The following is an 18,575-nucleotide window of genomic DNA, read 5'->3' on the forward strand; positions in this document are numbered from 1 at the left end:
CAAGGTCAGCACTTGCAGGTTGTTTCTCAGTGTTGGGCAGCATTAGCCATGCAGAAACACCAGCGGTTGCCATCTGTCCCTGCATCATCTTAGCACATCAGGGAATTAATCAGCAGTGCTATGGCTTGCCAAAGTTTTGGACACCAAATAAGATGTGCATAGGGAATGCGGGGGGAGCTGCTGCCCCTCCAGCACTCCCTTGCTGTGCATTGCCTTTCCCTTTTGCACTTCTCAGCAGAGAGACTTAATCAGTGCTTGAGCTTTCCATTACACGGCTGGACGTGAGCAAGATAATTGCAGGTCTTTGGAAATCACAGCCTCCCTCTGCCACCTCTCTCGGTGTGGGCTGCTCAGCGGTGCTTGCTGCTTGGTTTCTCAGCTTTGGGAGGACGTTGTGCACAGATTCCTACAGCAAAGCCCCGGGTGAACACAGGGGAAGTTTTGATTTACTGAAACTCATTGAGTGTGAACGGTGACGGTTTATAAATGCATAAAGGTCAATACAGAACCCATGGAAGGCAATAAGGGGGTTTCTCGGGCATTCGGTGGGCAGGGTGCGAAGCCCATCAGTAGAAAGCTGTAAAAATCACTCAGGTGCTAAACCTGGAAATTGCTTGTGCAATTAAATGTGATGTTGCCAGAGGAAAGGTAGCTGGAGGATGGGAAACCCAAGTTATACGTGACTAGGACTGAGGCGGTCTGCAAACACGCTGTTCCGCTGTTCTCCCTCCCGCTCCTGCCCCTCGCCTCTGTCCCATCACCAGGCTCTCCCCGCCTGCCCCTCTGCCACAACCTGGGGCCAGCCACGTGCACGTTCTCCAGGGCCAAAGCACCACCACCACCATGGGTAGCAACGCGTGTGTGGACGTGGAGACGCAGTGGCAGGGCTTCAAGCAGAGCCGCTGGCAACAGGAGTTCTCCCCCCTCCTTCAAAGGGATCCCCGTCCCCTCCTGGGGCTCTCCACCTCCGTGCCACGCAGAGCAACCTCCTGGTGATGCTGGGGTGGCTCTTTCATAAAGGCAGAGACGGGGAGGGGGCCGCTGGGGGTTGGATGAGGGCTGTCCCATGCAGTCATGGTCAAACCACCTCCCGCCACCACGCGAATGACGTTGGTGGTGATGGATGTGACATGCCTCGGAAGCGCTGAAGCCCGTCTCACCTGAGCTGGTGGTAAAGGTTATGTACGAGTGCTCGCTGGGGCTAGACCATATGGGGAACACCCACAGCTTGTACATCATTCCCGGCGTCAGATTCGCCAGCTGCACAGAGGAAGGGGTCTGAGCTTTAACAGGGATAGATTTCTCTGTGTTGTTACCTGAGAAACAGAAACCGCACATCAAACCCAGCCGCAGGAGGCGCGGAGAGATTCCCGTGTTGACACTGCAGGCAACGCATTACTCTGTCCCTGGCCACTGAGCAGCGATAACCCAGCTGGGTGGGCAAGGAGCTGTTAATGGCTTTGTGATCATTACTCACTGAGAAGAGAAGGAGCTCAGTGAGGCAGGAATATGGAGTGGGTTTTGCTGCATCCTTTCTTGCTGTGCTGGGAAGACAGACCCGTAGCTATCCAGGTCTCTCCCTACTTTTAAGCCCTGATGGAGCCTTTATCTGCCCAGCCTCATGTCTGAATAGTTGGGAATTTATCTCAAAATACGGCCTTTGCCTGGTCCTCCTCAGCTGCATGGAGATGCTGCAGGACTCGGTAAAGGAGCCAGTTCTTGTGCTTTTGGGAGTGGGACCTGGGCACTGGTTTTGCTGGCAGCTTAAGGAGGCGTTGAATGAGCTAGATACTGGGCTAGCCATGCTGTGGGACTGCTCACCCCTGCTAGCAGGCTGTTGCTTTTGGGGGTGAGAGGAGCTGGGCCCTTCAGCTCATGGGGTGGTTGCTCCCAGGCTCTATCCAGGGATGAGCTGCTCTTTGCACTGTGTCAGGAATCATTTGCTGCTGAGTTTAATGCTGAGCATTAATCCACTGAATTCTAAGCGAGCTGGAAGTGGGGCTTTGGTCTGTGGCTCTGGAGGTGCGCACCTCCCGTGCCGTGGGGAAGAAGGGAGGCTTTGGGGCAGAAAAAGTGCTGCCTGCTTCAAGTGACACTACAAAGGGCTGGAATGTCCTGGATTTCCTCCCTCTCATCCAGATCCTGATAAGGGTATCCTAATCCACTGCTGCTGTAGCCCATCCTGATCCCAGACCCAGATCTGGGAAGGCATTGCCCCTACTTTGTGCCTCCCAGTGATGGGGAAGACCCAGCACTGGCGGTGGGTGCTTTGGGAGCTTGGATACTTGGCATTTAGGACTTGGGAAGCTGATGTGGATGCTGAATTTAGGAAGGCTGAGAGCTACCCAGCCTGTGCTGCTACCAGAGCCCTGCAGGCTGCAGAGCAAGGCCAGGCACTGGCTGTGTGCTGGAAACTCTTTCAAGGAGAAATCAAGGTCATCTTTAAGTGATCTTGTAAATGGCCAGAAGTGGTTTGCTGCAATGATCACACCTACTCGGTTCATAAATGCTGATTTAAGACTGGTCTACTAAATAATGTGAGGGCTGAAATGGCTGGGAAATAAAGTCAGAGATAAGCAGTAGTCATAACTGCCTATCTATAAAAAAAACCCCCAACAACCAACCAACAACATGTAAACATCTTTCTAAGCAAGTACTAAAAGCAGAGATACCAGCTTTGAGTTTCCACACCAAGGATGTAGCCTTACAATGTTAAGAGACAATGATATCCGATACGACGGGAGGTTTGGGATCATAGAGGATTCTGCCAACTCCAGGTTCAAGAAGCCCATTTTCAAAGCCATTGCAAACTGCTCTCCAATTTAGATAATTTCACTTGTTTAAAGGTTTTTCTTCTTTCACACATATATATTTATATTTTCAGGCTCTTTAAGGTGTGACCACATACGGCCCTATCTTGTGGCAGTAAGCGCAAGGAGGGGGAATCACTTGTAGAGCACCAGGATTAGCTCTGGTGCCCTCTCAACAGCCAAGACCATGACCTGCCTCCCCTTCCCCATCCTCCGCATGGGCACAGAGCATCATTCCACACCCTCATCAAGGTTGCAACCACGGGAGCTGGCAGGATCTCTACTGGCGTCGCCACCCTGTAGAGTCCCCACGCGATCTGATGCTTACTGGTGATATACTTAACCACAAAGTCAGTTCCTGCAGAGTAATTGTGGCTCCAGGTGATGTTTGCCCAGTTACTATTAGCCATAGCTCTTATGTCCCATATGGACGATCCATTGGTGGCTGGTGGACAGGTTAGAAGAGGAGTTAGTATTTTGGATTATACATGAATGAGACCCCATCTAGCATCTGGTGTTGGTACAGCCTTACAGAGTCATGCCTGATGTTAATGCTTTGGTCTTAACCTACAAGTTAAGTCCTTAAGGATATATTTGTTCTTTCCAAGATCCCTCATTTTAGACCTTTGGGGGAGGTTTGGTAGCAGAAGCTCATTGTGTGTTGGTGTTTAAGTCCAACTGCCCTCAGCTCATCTTTGGAGTCTGGAGGCTCCTGTGGCACATCCCTGAGGATTTCTGTCTGCAGGGAAATCTCTTGACTAAACTCATGTCCAAACGGACACATGCATGAGTGCACACGGACTCCCTGCCACAACGGAGGAGGGAAGACTGGGAGAGAACATTGTCGTGTTACTGGGTCTAGAGACAGCCAGTGGGGCAATGAAGTCACTCGTTTCTGATTTTGAAGTTAAGGATTGTCGACGTTGCTTTGGAGAGCGGATGAACTTTGTTTCTAGCCACTAGAGCTAATGCACCGGTTTAGTGTGTGCGTGAGTGGCATCAGGTAAGTCGCACCTTGCTTTTATTGCTGTTTTTTACTTCAGGGTGCAGCTGAGGTTTTGGGTTGACAAAACACAGATCAGTAACTGCAGTCCCCGGCGCTGGGGCTTTTAGGGCATCCTAGCTTGGGAACTTGACCTAGAATCCCTCTTGCAAGCACAACCTGTGCTGCCACACGCTTGCCCTGTCTGCCCGCATTACAGCTCAGCCTCTTCCCCTCTGTCCCCAGGGCGGCTGGGGACACGGGTGGCTCTTCTTGCAGCTCCTCTTGTGCTCTCCCTGCTCTGCAGCAGCATGCACCTCACCACTGGCTTGCCTGTTTCCAGTTAGCAATGCTTCCCCACGTAGTCACTGCACAGCGGCTGTGTCGTGGGAGCAATCACCAGGACCTCATCTCTAGGATGCAGCTCCTCTGTCTGTCTTCCACCAGTTTTTAAGGTGGTTTTGCTGTGGTTCAGCGCCCAGGGAATGGTTTCGCTGGCTGGAGAGGTGCCAAATTCATGTTTCTTGGGTCGGGGCTGCACCGGGATGAGCACAGAGCAGGAAATGTGCCTCTGAGTTGCAGAGCATCAGGTGGAGGCAGGACCTCTCAGCACATGGTTTTGGTGGGGTTTTAACCGTCCTGAGCTAATCTTATGCAAGAATGTAAAGAAAGGGGACTGAACAGCTTGAATAATCCAGTTCCTGAGTTAAATGGGTGTCAACTTTGATCCTCATTATTGCTACTCTCTCTTTTGCACCTCTGAGTGTATCCTGTCCAGCCACGCAGCTGTATTCTTTCGACTGCATTCCTCTTTTCCTGCTAGCTTGAGTTATTTCTGACTAACCTGAGTATAACTGCCCATAATTATTTAGTAAGTGTAGACTGCATTATAGCAGTGTTTTCAGAGCAGGGCTCAGTGGGATACAGCTCTCTGCATCTATCAGCAGAACACAGATCGGGGGGATATGCCTTCACCAAAGCAGAGTTTGAGCACCCCATCCCTAGCTGATTGCACGAGGAGTTTCTCTTGACCTGGTGCACACCTGCGTGCAGGAACTTAAGACTTCCCCAGCTCTCCCGTGGGCTATGGTTAGGTTCCATCACAAAGAGCAGGAGCATAAACCAAAAGACTCATATAAGTGATGACAGGTCTCTTAGCTAACAGTTGGTGGGCTAAATTTGAAGTGACATCTTCTATAACAGTAACAGAACCCCCTTTTAATGGCAGAAAGACATGAGATAATACTTCAGAGAGCTTTCGTAGGGTCTTACACCTCCTTCCCAAGCACTGATGCTAGTTCAGCACCACGGCACCCCAGGGAGAGCTGTGTTAACCCTGAGACTAGACCAGGAGGGTGGCACAGGGACCCCAGATTGCCAGGAGCCACTTGTGCACGTGAATTCCCAAGCTTGTGCCACCTCCATCTCCACACCAAGCCATTCCCAGAGTGTGGAATGCCTTAACTTTCTCCTGTGCCCGTTATTAACCCTGGCTCTGGGCAGGATGCAGGGAAGGTCCCAGTAGGGTTAGAGGGGTTAGAGGAAAAGGAAAGCGCAGTACCCAACTCCTGCTTTGTGGTGGCTGCCGGAGCCCTCTCTGTAGCTGCTGTAGTGCTTGCGGCGATGGTGGCGGCTGTAGTGGTGGTGGTGGTGGTAGTTGTGTCGGTGGTGGTGGTAGTAGTGTTGGTGGTGGTGGTAGTAGTGTCGGTGGTGGTGGTAGTAGTTGGGGTGGTTGTAGTACTGGTTAGATCGACTGTAGTTGGAGGCACCCCAGTTGCAGCTGGGAGAGGGAAACACTGGCTTTTTAGAGAGGTGATGGCACCTCAGGGCTTGCACTCGCCATCCCCAAGGCTGGACATGCGGCACGCGAGGGGAGCAGAGCAGACAGCGCAGGGACAGGGGTGGGAGGCAGCAACAGCACCGAGGAACACGAGCCTGACCCGCTTGTCCCATCCCCATCCCCATGCGGAGCCGGTCACAGGCAGGGAATGATGCTGGGGCAGAGGGGCTGCCCCTGTGCACCCTCCACTTGACCCCTTTCCCAGGGCTTAAGGACCTGCTTCTCTTCTGCCTTTGCTCTGCTGCCAGTGCTCCCCAATACCCTGGTCTTAAATAGAATGGAGGGATGGAAGGAGGGGTGTGAAGGGTGTCTGGGGCAGGCACAGGACAGGCTGTCCTTGCTCCGTCATCCCCCAGCACATTGCTGGCACTGAGAGCACTCAGAGCTCCCTGCAGTAAGAAACAGGATTTATCTCTTAAGAAAACATAATAATCCCTTTTGTCCTGGGCCAGGCCTGCCACAATCCCATTAATTCGGCAGCCTCTGGACTACACCTCCAGCATTTTTTTGAGCTGCCAGTTCAGCCTGCAGCTTCTCAGCCATTCCCTTCCTGGCTCACCTCATCCTGCAGCCTGTGATGGAGCAGCCTGAGCATTAAGGTGGATTTTTGCTCTTTGGTGAGGGATGGACGGTGCTTTGTGATCCCCACCCCTCACAATTTACATTTGAATTAGGATAAAGGGATTGATGCATCCTGAACTGTCCAAGGGGAAAGTCTGAGCAACTTGTTTTCTAAATAGCCCCCGTCCACATCTCACCTGTGCTGAGCAAAGGGCTCAATGTGCACTTTGTGGGGTCAAGGGGATCCTGACCACCACCAAAGTGAACTGCAATGGCTTGGGTCTGAGAATGCAGCTGAAATGCTGCTTGAACTGCCTGAGGTAAATGAGCAGATTCACCCTGCGATGCTTGCATTCAGTTATATTTACTTTGAGTGTAGATGGAGGGATTACAAATCCCCGTTAGGCAAATGAACCCAGCTATTGGAAATATCACCCACGAACACAAACAGCCCCAGGAAGCACTTTAAAAGGTCTCCAAGAACTAAACCAGGGCTTGTTTTCTCACCACTGCGAGCCAAGCCCTGAGACCTCAGCTCCCACAAAGATCCAGCAGCAGCAGAGCAGAGCAGTAGGTCACTCAGCCCATCTCCACGGGTACCAGCACATCCCAAACCCACCAGCCCACCCCAGGGTGTGCCCCACGCAGCATCCAGCCAGCCCCATGCAGCAGTGCAGCCACCCAGAGAGAGCACCCCCAGTTGCACGGCCAGGCAAGGGGCTGGGGACAGGGAGGGGACCTGTTCCCATGGGAAATGGCACGGCTTTGTCCTCAGGGGTTTGCACCTTCCCAGCTCATCACTGGATGAGCTTGAAGGTCATTTCCAACACAAACCAGTTTGGGATTCTGTGGTCCCCATCACCTGGTTCCTGATGAAAGGCTTTGCTGTGCTCTGGGTTTATAAGTTACAAAAGCCTTTCTTGACTTGAGAATATGGCTATCCATCTTTGCTGATTCACAGAGGTTAAGAGATTGGTGTCACCAGGTTAATGCCACCATTACCCTGATTAAGCTGCAGCTCCTCAATAGGTTTGCAATGGACACAAGCAGCGTTGTGGACACTGGTTATTAGCTATTGCAGTCCCAGCATTTCCCTCGTGAGTGCCTGGCTCCCCTTTAAGGAAAATAAGACTGAAGAAGGCACAAAGTAACTTGCTGAAAGGCAGGAGCTGGTGGGAAACCTTGTACAAGCCCCCTCTCCAGCTCCCAGGCCTGTCTCTGCATCACGCATCTCCCTTTGAGGACTGTCTGCATCACCTAACACTGCTGTAATGGCTTTAGCAGAAGGAGAGCTTCAGCTTTAATGCTCCTCTAGCCCTTAGATGGGAAGAGATTATCGGGGATAAGGCAAAGCTTTGCAATCTCTCGTGTAGGGCACCATCTTTATGTAGTACATGCAGATACACACGCGCAGGTGAATCTGCAGCACCAAGACCCTCCTGGATGCTGCATTGACCCATTCAGCATCAGGCTGTGCTGTGCTGCTCAGCTCTGGCTGGCAGGATTTGCCCAAACCACCCAGCACTAATGGAAGCAATTCCTGAGAGCAGGGATATCACAATATAACAGGAATAATGATGCCAGCTCACTCCTGAGCAGGTCCCTGGGTGAGATCAAGGAGGGGGTGATGGCACTGGGGGTAGGAATGGTCCCAGAAGGACAAGGAGCAGGGGAAAAGTGGGATGGGGGAGTCTGGGAAGCAATAGCTCAGAGAGGGGAGGATGCTGCAGGATGGAGGAAGGTGACTACAGCTGGGCAGGGCTCCCGCAGCCATGGGGGGATTTAGTCTTAAGCTGCCTTGGGATTCAAAGCTGCAGCCTCATTTGTGTTTCAATGGGAAATGTATGCGGGGGAGAAGCTCAGCTGGGAGATTTGGGGGAGAAAAGATAAGGGGCATTTTCTAGGCTGTGAAATCGAGCCCCTAATGAGAGCCGGTTCCAGCCTGGGAGGAGATGAAGCGGCCTTTGACAGAGATCAGAGCGCCCCAAAGAAGAGGGCCCCCGCCATGGGGAGCCTCAGCCCTTCCCTGGGGTGCTGGGGTCCCCCCTCGCTGCCCACCCTGCCGGGGCTCGTTGCAGAGGCGCAGATCTCTGCTCCCAGCAGCACGGGGGCACAGGGGCAGGCATTGCCAGCACTGCAGTGAAACCCAGCCCGCACACATCCTCCTACACAAGCAGCTGCAATTCTTCCTCAGGGCTGGCATGTCGGAGCCCTGCAGGGCACCCTTCCTAACGTGGGGCTCTGGGGAGAGCTCTGACAGCATTAGCCTCAAGTGTAAATACAGGACTGAGCCTTGCAGTGCCTAAAGGGGCTGCAGGAGACCTGGAGAGGGGCTTTGGGCAAGGACCTGTAGGGACAGGCCAAGGGGAATGGCTTTAACCTGCCAGAGGGGAGACTGGGATGAGCTCTTAGGCAGAAGCTCTTTCCTCTGGAATTCTACTGTTTGTGTGATGGGGGAAAGCAGTCTCCCCTCTCTGAAAGCAGGAGGCGATGCAGAAAAGGGACTTTGTCCCCTTCCCTAATGCTGGAAACAGGCTTGAAATCACCCCACTACACTCAGCATCCCCAGAGCAAAAGCCAGCACCAGCAGTTTCCCTTCTCTTGCTCCCACTGGAGCCTTGCCCATCTTCCTGGAACCATCTCAAGGAGCATCCAGCTCATTTGGAGGCCCCATCTTCGCTAAGATGCTTTTTCTGTCTGCAAGATGCATTATTACCCTCTCAGGTACTGGAGACCGCAGAGCAGAGGAGATGGGTGGCTATAATGGACCAGGGAGGCAGCACTCTGCCTGCAGCAATTAATAGGCTAAGTAATGAGGGAAATGCTTGCAGCAGGAGGGCTGAGCTCCTTGCTGCAGCCTGGCTCCTCTGGCCAGGAGCGGCCAGGAAAAAGGAGCCCAAAAAGCTGCGTGGAATAAAACCTGAGCGGAAGACTCCTAAAAGCAAAAAGGGGGGGCTTGAAAGTGGGGCTCGAGTCCTGCTCCGGCATTGCAGGGAGTGGCTGCATGGGGTTTGGTGCAAAACACAGGGAACACCACCCAGCCATATGTCCCTTTAATTATTTAAAGGTGCTTTTAATGTGTTGTTGGGCTGTAGGAAGAGCTTTCCCTTGGGTGTGTCTACAAAATAATTAGGCTTGGAGAAATGGGATGAATTTTTCATGGGTTTTGATCAGCAGCCAAAGACATTTGCAGAGATTTTCCTGTTGTTTCTCCTCACCCTCTCCCAGCTTTTAACAACAGAAGGAAATTGTGAAGTCTTTACCCTAAAGTGTCCCAAATCCGATGATAGCTCTAAGAAAGTCAAGAATAGAAAGGAGCAATTGAGCAGCCTCTGAAAGAGAGGGGTCAGCAGTTCTTGCTGTTCCACTGCTGTTTCTAAACTGAACAATAGGATCTTTCTCCTCCGGTTCCTAATTATGGAGGGACAAGAAGGGAATAGAGAAAAGTCCATCTTTTTTCCTTAAAGCCTAAGACCAACGACCGTTACAGTCTCTGATGAAGTTTTTCCATACACGTGGGTAATCTAGGATCCAGTTTTGGTTTTTTCTCACCCATACCCTAAATGAGAGCCCTTTTCAGATGTCCTCCCTTTTCCTTTATCACCTCTCCCTTTGCCCAGATCTGGCTTCAGGAAAGATAAAGCCTTTCCTGCAGGAAAGTCCTCGCACTTCACTTTCATTTCCTCAGGCTGGTCCAGTTTCTCAAACGCATCCAAAGCCACTCTGACCCTGTCTATGCAAGGTTACTCCTGAGAAAAAGGCCTTGTTCTCATCCTTAGTGCCAGCAGCCCATGGCAAAGAGCATTTTCCTGCAGTTTAAGACAACTTGCACTGTGAATCCGTAAAGATCCACAAAAATCTGGGTCACTGAGCAGGGAGGGATGCTCCGAGGAAGGTCAGGCAGTGTTTCACTTGAACCCTGTCCTTGCGGGGAGGAGAAACAGCCTCTTGGGACAAACAGCTCTCACAGCTAAGGAGATGAGACCCTGCTCAAGAGTGGGACAAAGACGTGTGCTGGCTCTCACCATGGCTCACACTGCCTTGATTCCTCTTGCTGGAGCCCAGCACGGTGAGGAGCTGTGAACACAGCTGAGTTAGCACTCAGTGACCTACTACTCCAGGCAGCACTTCTTCCAGCTCTGGTCTATCTTTGCTCCTTATTATTTCTCCTATCAGAAGGTAAAATACAAGGGAGCAGTGGGCTTTGTCATTGAATTATCCTTTAAATGGCAAATAATTCACCTAGCTTCCAGTGGTGGGGGAAATTGAAATGAGATGCGGCTGGAAGGATAAAGAGATCACATTGCATTTTCCAGCTTCAGCAATAGAAAGGTACTTTAGAAGGTGATCCTGATCCACAAGGAAAAGCTGGATTCTTGCGGACAAGCTAAACTCTGGCTGAAGTAGGAGCTATAGCAGCAAAAGAGCCACCCTAGACTCCTAGGACAGAGATCCTCTAAGCTAAGAGGTGATGTCCGTGCACAGTTTCCCACCACCCAAAGCAGACCAATCTGTTACCCCCTTTATTTCTTTTTAGGAAGAGGAAAAATACAGCAAGAAAAAGATTGGCATCTGTTCAGAAAGGAAAAGGAAATGCAAAATTATAGTGGGTAGGGAGACATCACTGCAACAAAATAAAAGGAGGAGAAACATCTATGAGGTAGGAAAGCAAAACCTGTGGGTGCAGAGAGCAGGTCCTGCACTTGCATCACTCTGGGAGAGCCTTCCCTAAGAAGCTGTTCCTCCGTGGTAAGCCCCAGGGCTGTGTCCAGCCAAGGCAAAGCAGGACCTCTTACAGAGCCCTTGGTGCGGGGCCAGCGAGTGCTGATGCTCCAGACCAAAAGCATTTAGGGCACGTTTTGGTCACGGGGCTCAAAGGGTCCCTGGTCCTGAAACACTGGCTCAAAGGTGGTGTTGGAGGTGGGGGGGAAAGGCCCATCTGCAGCTTTGGTATGAGGCGGGCGCCCTGTGGGCAGCCAGCAGTTCTGCTTTGCAGGGTTGACATCGGGTGAAAGTGGGGTTTGGGGTTCCTTGGAAGCAGTGGAGATGCTGCCCCTGTTACCAGAAAAGGGTTCTCTCTGCTGTAGGAACACGCAGTCGAGGGCAAAGCCAGCAATAGCCTCGCATGCAGACATGCACAGCTGCGGCACAAACATTGTCCTTAACCCTTTCAATGGGCACCTGGGAATAAAAGGGTTCTCCTGTACAAAAAGCCCTCAAAGAACCATGGGGAGATGAGCGGCTCGTGGTGCCTGCACGCTGCCACACAGACCTGTGTGGCCAGGGGAGGCAGCAGCTCCAGCAGCAACCGGGAGCTGCTTTCCAGCTTCAATCCTGCAGGACAGAGCCCGGCTGCAGGATGGGCACCACCGAGTCAGGGCTGGCTGGGGGTGTTGAGGCTTCAGAAGGGAGAGGGCTTTGTGCAGACCTGGGATGAAAAACCGCTTTAAGAGGGCATCTCGACCCTCGGTTTCGCCCATCATCGGTGGCAGCTGCACTGCTCGGTGGCCGTGGCTGTCATTAGGCAGCTGGGAGGCTCTTAAGCCCCATTCAGAGATATTTTGATCTCTGCCGACCCCCCTGCAGAGCCTGCCCTTGTCCCTTTCTGCCTTCGGGGCTTTGCCTTTAGCTGCTGTCGTCTCATATTTAGCCCAATTTAGCCTCCTGCCACTTCATCTTCCCATTGAAAGGGTTAATGGAGTGCATGCTTAACTGCCAGCACCCCGAGCAAGCCTTGCCCCATGCCTGTTACCTCCTCCGCTGGTACGGTACCTGGGGTTGGCGTGGCTTCAGAGGGCAGCGCCAAGATAGAGAGGGGAATGCGAAGAGAGCAGCATAGAAGAGAAGGGAAGAGAAAACAGAGGAACATATAAAAACAACCAGAACACACCAACAAGAGACTCAGGGACCACTTGCACACAGGCACCAGGCTTGAGAGAGAAGGGATAAGTGCATTAGGTACAACCCTCCTTGTGCATCAGCGCTGTTCGCAGAGGGCAGAGAGCAGGGATGTCCCCTTGGCGATGGAGATCACCTCTTAAGACACACACCAGCTCTGCTAAACTATTTGTGACTCTCTGAATTTCCCCTCAGTGCTTTGCTGGTGTGTTTCTAACACCAGTGCTCGTCCTGCCCTGTGTGGGTTGGAGCCCGTGGTACACAACGTCAGAGCATTGCATTTAAACTCAGGTGAATGAGTCTGGCAAGCAGAAAACAACCTCTGAAGGCATTAATGGGTTCAATTGTCTTAATCTGCTGCTTTTTTTTACATTCCAAGCTTGTCTTTTGCGTAGCTTTCCAGCAGGTAGCTTCATATCCAAGTGGGAATTTGGAGCTGCTAATGGTACTTACGTGCCTGGCAGGGAACCTTACCTTACCTGCCATTTCCTGATACCAATCAGTGCAGCAAGGTTGGTTATGGTATTATTTATCTGTGCTCTTCTCAGCATATAGAAACAAACCCAGTAAAGCAAATGGATCTGAAACAACTACAACTTTCCACTACCAGCACCACCAGCTTCTATCTGCATTCTGTTCTCTATCCTTTTAAAGCAGTGTCGTGCCCTCTCTCATGTTTGCCAGGGTGTAACTTAGCTGATTTCTCTCCCATAGCATAAGCAGCCCCATCTCCCATCCTGTCACTGCAATGAGCGACACTGGAGCCCACCTAAAAGGTGTCAGGAAGCATTTTATTTCCACTGGGTCATCAGGAGGAATGACTTTTCCTACTCAGAGCCATTAGCTGGGGAGGGGGAGATGGAAGAGAGACAGAAACCCCATTACATCGGGGCACTAACCAAATCATAGGTCTCTTAGCAAATGCTAAGGAAAGGAAAGAGAAAGCTTTTGTCTCCCGCTGCTCCCTCAGGGCTCCTGAACTTTCACTTAGTTTGATGAATGTCCCACAATGGGCATTTGATCTGATTACGAACCTGGAGCTGGGGCTTTGCTTTGGAGGCTCAGGGCAGCTGCTGGTTATGGGGTGGCAGGAGGTGGCCCTGGAGCCCCTGCCCTGGGGGCTGCAACTGCTGCACCCCCTTCGAGCCACGTCAGAATCACTCACATCTGCCCCTTAGCTCATGCAGAGGCTGTAAACTGGAGCTTCACCTTTAGCACGGGCAGAGCAGGATGCCCTCCTGCTCCTGGGCACATGAGGAGCACCGACTGCTTGAGGGGGCAGCAAGGTAGTTCCCTGGAGCATAGGACAGTATCCCCAGTCACCTCAATAGCGTTACTGCTGCAGTGTTCGATCCTGTCTGCCTATCTTTCTACCCATCCATCCATTCATTCATCTGTATCTATCTATCTATCTATCAATCACCTATCTATCTATCTATCTATCTATCTATCTATCTATCTATCTATCTATCATCTATCTATCTATCTATCTATCTATCATCTATCTATCATCTATATCTATCTATCTATCTATCTATCTATCTATCTATCTATCTATCTATCTATCTATCTATCTATCTATCTATCTATCATCTATCTATCTAATCTATCCATTTCTCTGTCTGTCCTGCAGTAGAATGTAGCTGAGCACCAGTTGCTCTCTTGTACTGGTTGCCCTGTGACCACCCCATCCTGACCTGCAGTTTCTGGCTCACAGAGGTGTCCTCGCCCCCTCCCTCCTCGGCAGAGCCAGGAGCTGGTGCTGCTGCACCTACCTTCATTCAGCAGGGCTGGGGACTCCTCCACCAGGGTTTCTCCTTCTCCCACCTGGGTCCGTGCGCGCAGGAAGAAGCGATAGCGCGAGATGGGGTCTGTCCTCTGCACGGTGAACTTTGTCTGGTTGGGAGAGAAGTTCTCTACCAGGGTTCGGCCTGTTTTGGATCCGTTAACTGGGGAGGAAAGGGAGGCGGTGGCGGCTTCAGCCTTGGTGCAGAGCACCCTGCGAGAGCTCCCTCATCGCCTCACCCCAGGGCCAGCCTGCGGTCAGTGCTCAGAGCCACAGCTGCTGCTCAGCGCACTTCAGTTGGTGGCTTTCGGGCTGGGGACCTGCTAGAGGGGATGCTCAGGGTTGTAGAGGCACAGCACAAGTACCAGGGTCTCGGAGGAGGCTGGACCCCCCCCCAGGCACCGTGGGCTCTGCACTCCCAGCACATTCCTTACACAGCCAGGACCTTGTGAGCCCATGAACTGCTCGGAATGAGCCTGAAGGTCTTTGAATCAGAGATCAGGCTCATTTCCCTTCAGTGGTGAGTGTGAGCTGCTGAGCACCCCCACCCTCCCTGGTGCTGCAGCTGCCCAGCACTGCTCCCTCGGCACCACCGTGCCTCACCCTGTGGTCAGTGTCCCGCTCCTTATGGAGACCTTCCTGTGCTAGGGGAGGGGGTGAGCAGCAGCAAGGAGCACACTCAATGGCTCCATTATTATCACTAAGAAGATAACACATGGAACGTACAGGCTTGATATCTAAGGCTGTATCCTGTGAGGACTCCATTGGGATGCTCTGGGTGATCCCACTCCAGATTGATGATTTCCAGGTTTGGCTGTCGGATTCTTAAATACCTGGGGGAGCTGGGCACTTGGGAGGAGGATGGGAGCAGGGAGGAGAGGGAAAGAAAACACACAAGAGAACATACCTTACAATACTGTACACAGTGCAGGCTGAGTGCTGCACTCCACGCTCACAAATACACACACAGATCACACACTAAAGGTCAGAGAGCGACTGAACAAGAATCTGTGCCAGAAACCATGCACCAGGCCAGGGTTTTCAGCAGCGTGTGTGCAGGGAGCAGAAAGCAGAGCAGCTCTGCATGCAACCCAGCAGCACCGTGCCCGCACAGCACCCGCGAAGGATGCTGCAGTGTGAAGCAGAGCTATGACACAGTTCAGGGCCACTTCTCTATGTTATACACACATTTTACAGGTCTTATTTACAGCCCCCACCCAGCCCAGCGTCTACATCTCATCTATTTATCTGTTGGAACAGTGAAAAAGAGTAGAGCAGCTTCTCTTATGGCAAAGCATCTCTGTGTTACTGACACCTGGAGATCCAGAACAGGGCTGGTGCTGTGCATATACAGTGGTCCTTACCCTGAGGACTGGCTGCTGTTATGACTGCTTATTCAGAGCTAGTAAAGGAAGAAAAGCATTATACATTCTTGAATGCAGTTAATCTCCTGGCTTACTCATGATTGTGGTGTCTTAACTGGGGAAAGAACTCAGTGCTCTGATCTGAGGCATCAGTGATTTCTGTTTCTTTAACCAGAAGTTTTGCAGAGTATCATTCAGTTTCCTAAACACCATTGTATGTTATATAGATAGAATGGATGGGCAGTAAAATAGCTTATGGTATAGGAAAAAATATATCAAGAGTTTCCTTATTGCAAGAGTCCAATCCACTATAATCACTTCAATCAGTGCCACCCATGTATGCATACAGCCACCCCGAACCCATACAGGTACCTCAAAGTCTGTGTGCCTCTAGCACCCAGGTAAAGCAGCTCCATCCAATGCCCCTGACTGCAAAACCACCCTATTGAAACAGTCCCTTCTCTTGGGACAAGCTGACTTGAGGCTGATCAAGTGAAAACCCTTAGAAAATGGTAAAACAGGAGCAAGAGTTCCTTGTGCAGCAGGAATAGGATGAAGAAGGCGAGAAAGACCACCACGGTGTTCTGTGTTACTTGAGACAGGATTTGCTTCCAGCCTCTACTCTTTTCTCCTCTTGCATTTTTGTGCTGTTCTGCGCCCAAAGATTCCTCACCAGCCTCTGGAAGTGCAGCTCCAACGGAAAGGTATCAGTGTGCCTATAAATAGCTCTTGTGACAGCAAGGAAATGAAAAGCTCAAGTTCATCCTTGACACAAGCTCTTTAACCAGAAGAATGAGGTGCTCTTGCCTGAACAGCCTGACAGGGTATCAGTGATGGGCTTTCAGGAGAAAAGCACTCGGGTCTTGGGCAGATCTAACTGCCGTTTACTGAGCACAATGAATACGTTCCCTCCTCGTCACCGACCCGCAGCGCAGGAAGGTGTGGGGACATGGGCAGGTCAGGCAGCAAATCAAGGGCACGGGGCTGTGCTGTGCTGCTGAAACATCTCTCTTGCTCCACCTCAGAGCTACTCGCTGATGTGTTCGAAGCACCCGGAGGGCATTTTTGGGTGGCTGAGAGTGCCAGCAGTTGGCTCTAGGTGCGGAGATGTCACCTCTCCCGTGGTGACAAAGGCAGAGCCGTGTGACAATGATGCTGCCCACAAGATGCTCGGCTGAATCTCATCCCTGGCACATCTCCGCAGCAGCATCACCTCTCCATGGAGCTGAACCACCCAAACCTCTCCCTACATCACCCCCCCCAAGGAACCTACCTCCTTCTGGTGTGGGGAACTCCTTAACTTCACTGCGTGGCCCATCTCCTCTCCCGTTGGTTACAACCATCTCAAGCTTGTAGTTGCTGTAAGGAAACAGCCGGGACACTATGCCCCGGTTTCGGTCTCCAGGAAAACTCACATACTGCCGTTTTTTGGAGACCCACAGGTTCTTCAGCAAACTACTGTCTCTCCAGAAATAGGCCTTCAAGAAACATGCATGGCAAGTGAAGCTTTTCCTGTGTCAGGGTTGGTTTTCTTTCATTAACAAAAGCAGAGCAAAACTTTGCCTCTCCAAAGAGCATCTCGTGGCTGCAAGAAGCCTTTTAGAGGGGTTAATGAAGCTCCACATCCCCCCAGGCAAGGCAGGTGAGTGGTGTTACCCGAGGAAGAGGCTGAGCACGGGGTTAGGAGCTTACCAAAGGTCACACAACACTCAGGTCAGACTACAAAGAGCTGTTTTCTGCTTCCCAAGCTCTAGGCATCAAGTGATTCTCCCTTTCTACCCGTAGTGATGGACAAGGAGAGGTGGGTCACGTCCAGGCACAAAGGAGAGCCTGCATTTGGGAAGTCTCCCATTTGAAGCCCTGGCTGTTATCTTATTTCATGCAGAAATAAGATTCATTCAGAAAACAGACCAGAATGACAGCGCAGAGGCAGGAAAAAGGAAAGCAGTACCCAGGGAACTTGCTTTATGCCCAGCACATCATTGGATTTGAAATGCTGTTTGCAGGACACGTACTTTTGGTGATGGCTTAATCTCTGTCCAGACTTTTGCTTGTTTTGAATGGGGTCTGTCCTCTGGAAATGGACACTAGGTTTTTAGCAATAAATATTCACCATTAAAAGAAACCACACCACACCAGGATCCAAGCTGTCTTTAGTTGCCTGTCAGTACGACCGCTGGGTTTAGGCTTTGCAGGGGTTGGTGTTCATGAGAGATGATGTAGGAACTCTGGGGATGACAAAAACTTAACCTCTTGGTACCCATCGGAGGTGGCTCTTCCCACAGCCACCCCATGGGCAGCTCTAGAGGCAGGGGACACCTTCCTGCATGGGTGCAGCACCCCACGTCCCTCTCTGGGCGAACAAGGGCAGCCCCGCTTGCCTTTAGCACCTCAGATCCTGCAGCCCCAACCCTGTCCAGGCACCAAGCCAAAGCCCTTCATTGGTGGTGCTGCTCTGGAGCAGAGCTGGGTCTGCACCCAGCCATCCAAGAGGGGTTTGATGGCTGGAGGAGCGGTTTCTGTCATCCCCATTGCAGGAGGTTAGCTGTATTAATGGTGAGCACAGAGAGGTTTGGGGTTGCTCACTCTGTACTCCTTGAGCTGTCCCTGGATGGTGTCCAGGTGCACTCGGGTCCAGGTCAGAGCAACGGCAGTGCTGTTTAAAACTCTTATCCTAACATCCGTAGGCGCAGCCTTGGGATCTGAGCGGTCGGGATAAAGCAGAGTGTACGTTAGGTACCTGCGGTACCTGAAGACCAGACAGATGCCCCTCTGCCCCCCATCATCTTTCCATTGTCAGGCTCTGCCATCCCTGTTTTCATGGGGATGTTCATCTCCTTTTCTCCCTCCTTAAAGTCAGTTTCTGAGGGTTTCCAACCTTGATAGAATAGCAGCGACAGGCCCGTCCTCAGCCTCCTGGCTGCCCTCACTTGGGGTGAGCAGAGCCTATGACCATGCAGATACACAGAACAGCATCACCTCCCTGCCCAGCACTCTTTCTCACTGACATGTGCATGCTTTAAAAGCTGACTGTTGGGTTTTTAGCATGGGAAGGGGAGAACTGAAACTGGATGAGCTTTAAGGTCCCTTCCAACCTAAATGAGTCAGGGATTCTATGGTTACCTGGCTTATCTACCTTACTTATTGGTACTCCTGAAGTCACACAGCCAGGGACCCACCACTGATGCTGCAATGCAAGGAATTAATATATGTTTGTTTAAAACTAAAGCTGTTGTCAGGAAATCTCATTATCCCAGCAGGATGAGAGTTGTTCAGGAGCTCGGATGCTACAGGCACAGAAAGTGATACCAGGAGCCCAGAAAGAAGGTGGAAA

The 18,575-nt window shown here is 51.5% G+C and overlaps 1 protein-coding gene across 21 annotated transcripts in view; it reads right to left on the minus strand.

Moving 5' to 3' along the window:
• NFASC (neurofascin) overlaps positions 1-18,575 on the minus strand; it is a 79,634-nt gene that overhangs the window by 12,310 nt on the left and 48,749 nt on the right. For 7 of the 21 annotated variants that reach the window (XM_062605371.1, XM_062605368.1, XM_062605370.1 and 4 more), the window contains 8 exons: positions 17,828-17,943; positions 16,515-16,719; positions 14,604-14,726; positions 13,867-14,040; positions 11,966-11,980; positions 5,354-5,572; positions 3,139-3,255; positions 1,161-1,316 (listed from right to left, as the gene is read on the minus strand). The exons of 1 other annotated variant lie outside the window; for it this stretch is intronic. In XM_062605371.1, coding sequence (XP_062461355.1) covers positions 1,161-1,316; positions 3,139-3,255; positions 5,354-5,572; positions 11,966-11,980; positions 13,867-14,040; positions 14,604-14,726; positions 16,515-16,719; positions 17,828-17,943 — 1,125 coding nt within the window. The remainder of the gene's footprint in view (positions 1-1,160; positions 1,317-3,138; positions 3,256-5,353; positions 5,573-11,965; positions 11,981-13,866; positions 14,041-14,603; positions 14,727-16,514; positions 16,720-17,827; positions 17,944-18,575) is intronic. 13 more of the 21 variants (XM_062605378.1, XM_062605377.1, XM_062605375.1 and 10 more) reach the window with 8 other exon arrangements.

The sequence above is a fragment of the Pezoporus occidentalis genome, unplaced genomic scaffold (genome assembly GCF_034315485.1).
Source record: "Pezoporus occidentalis ecotype Australia unplaced genomic scaffold, CSIRO_AGI_Poc_V1 ctg92, whole genome shotgun sequence".
Taxonomy (NCBI): domain Eukaryota; kingdom Metazoa; phylum Chordata; class Aves; order Psittaciformes; family Psittacidae; genus Pezoporus; species Pezoporus occidentalis.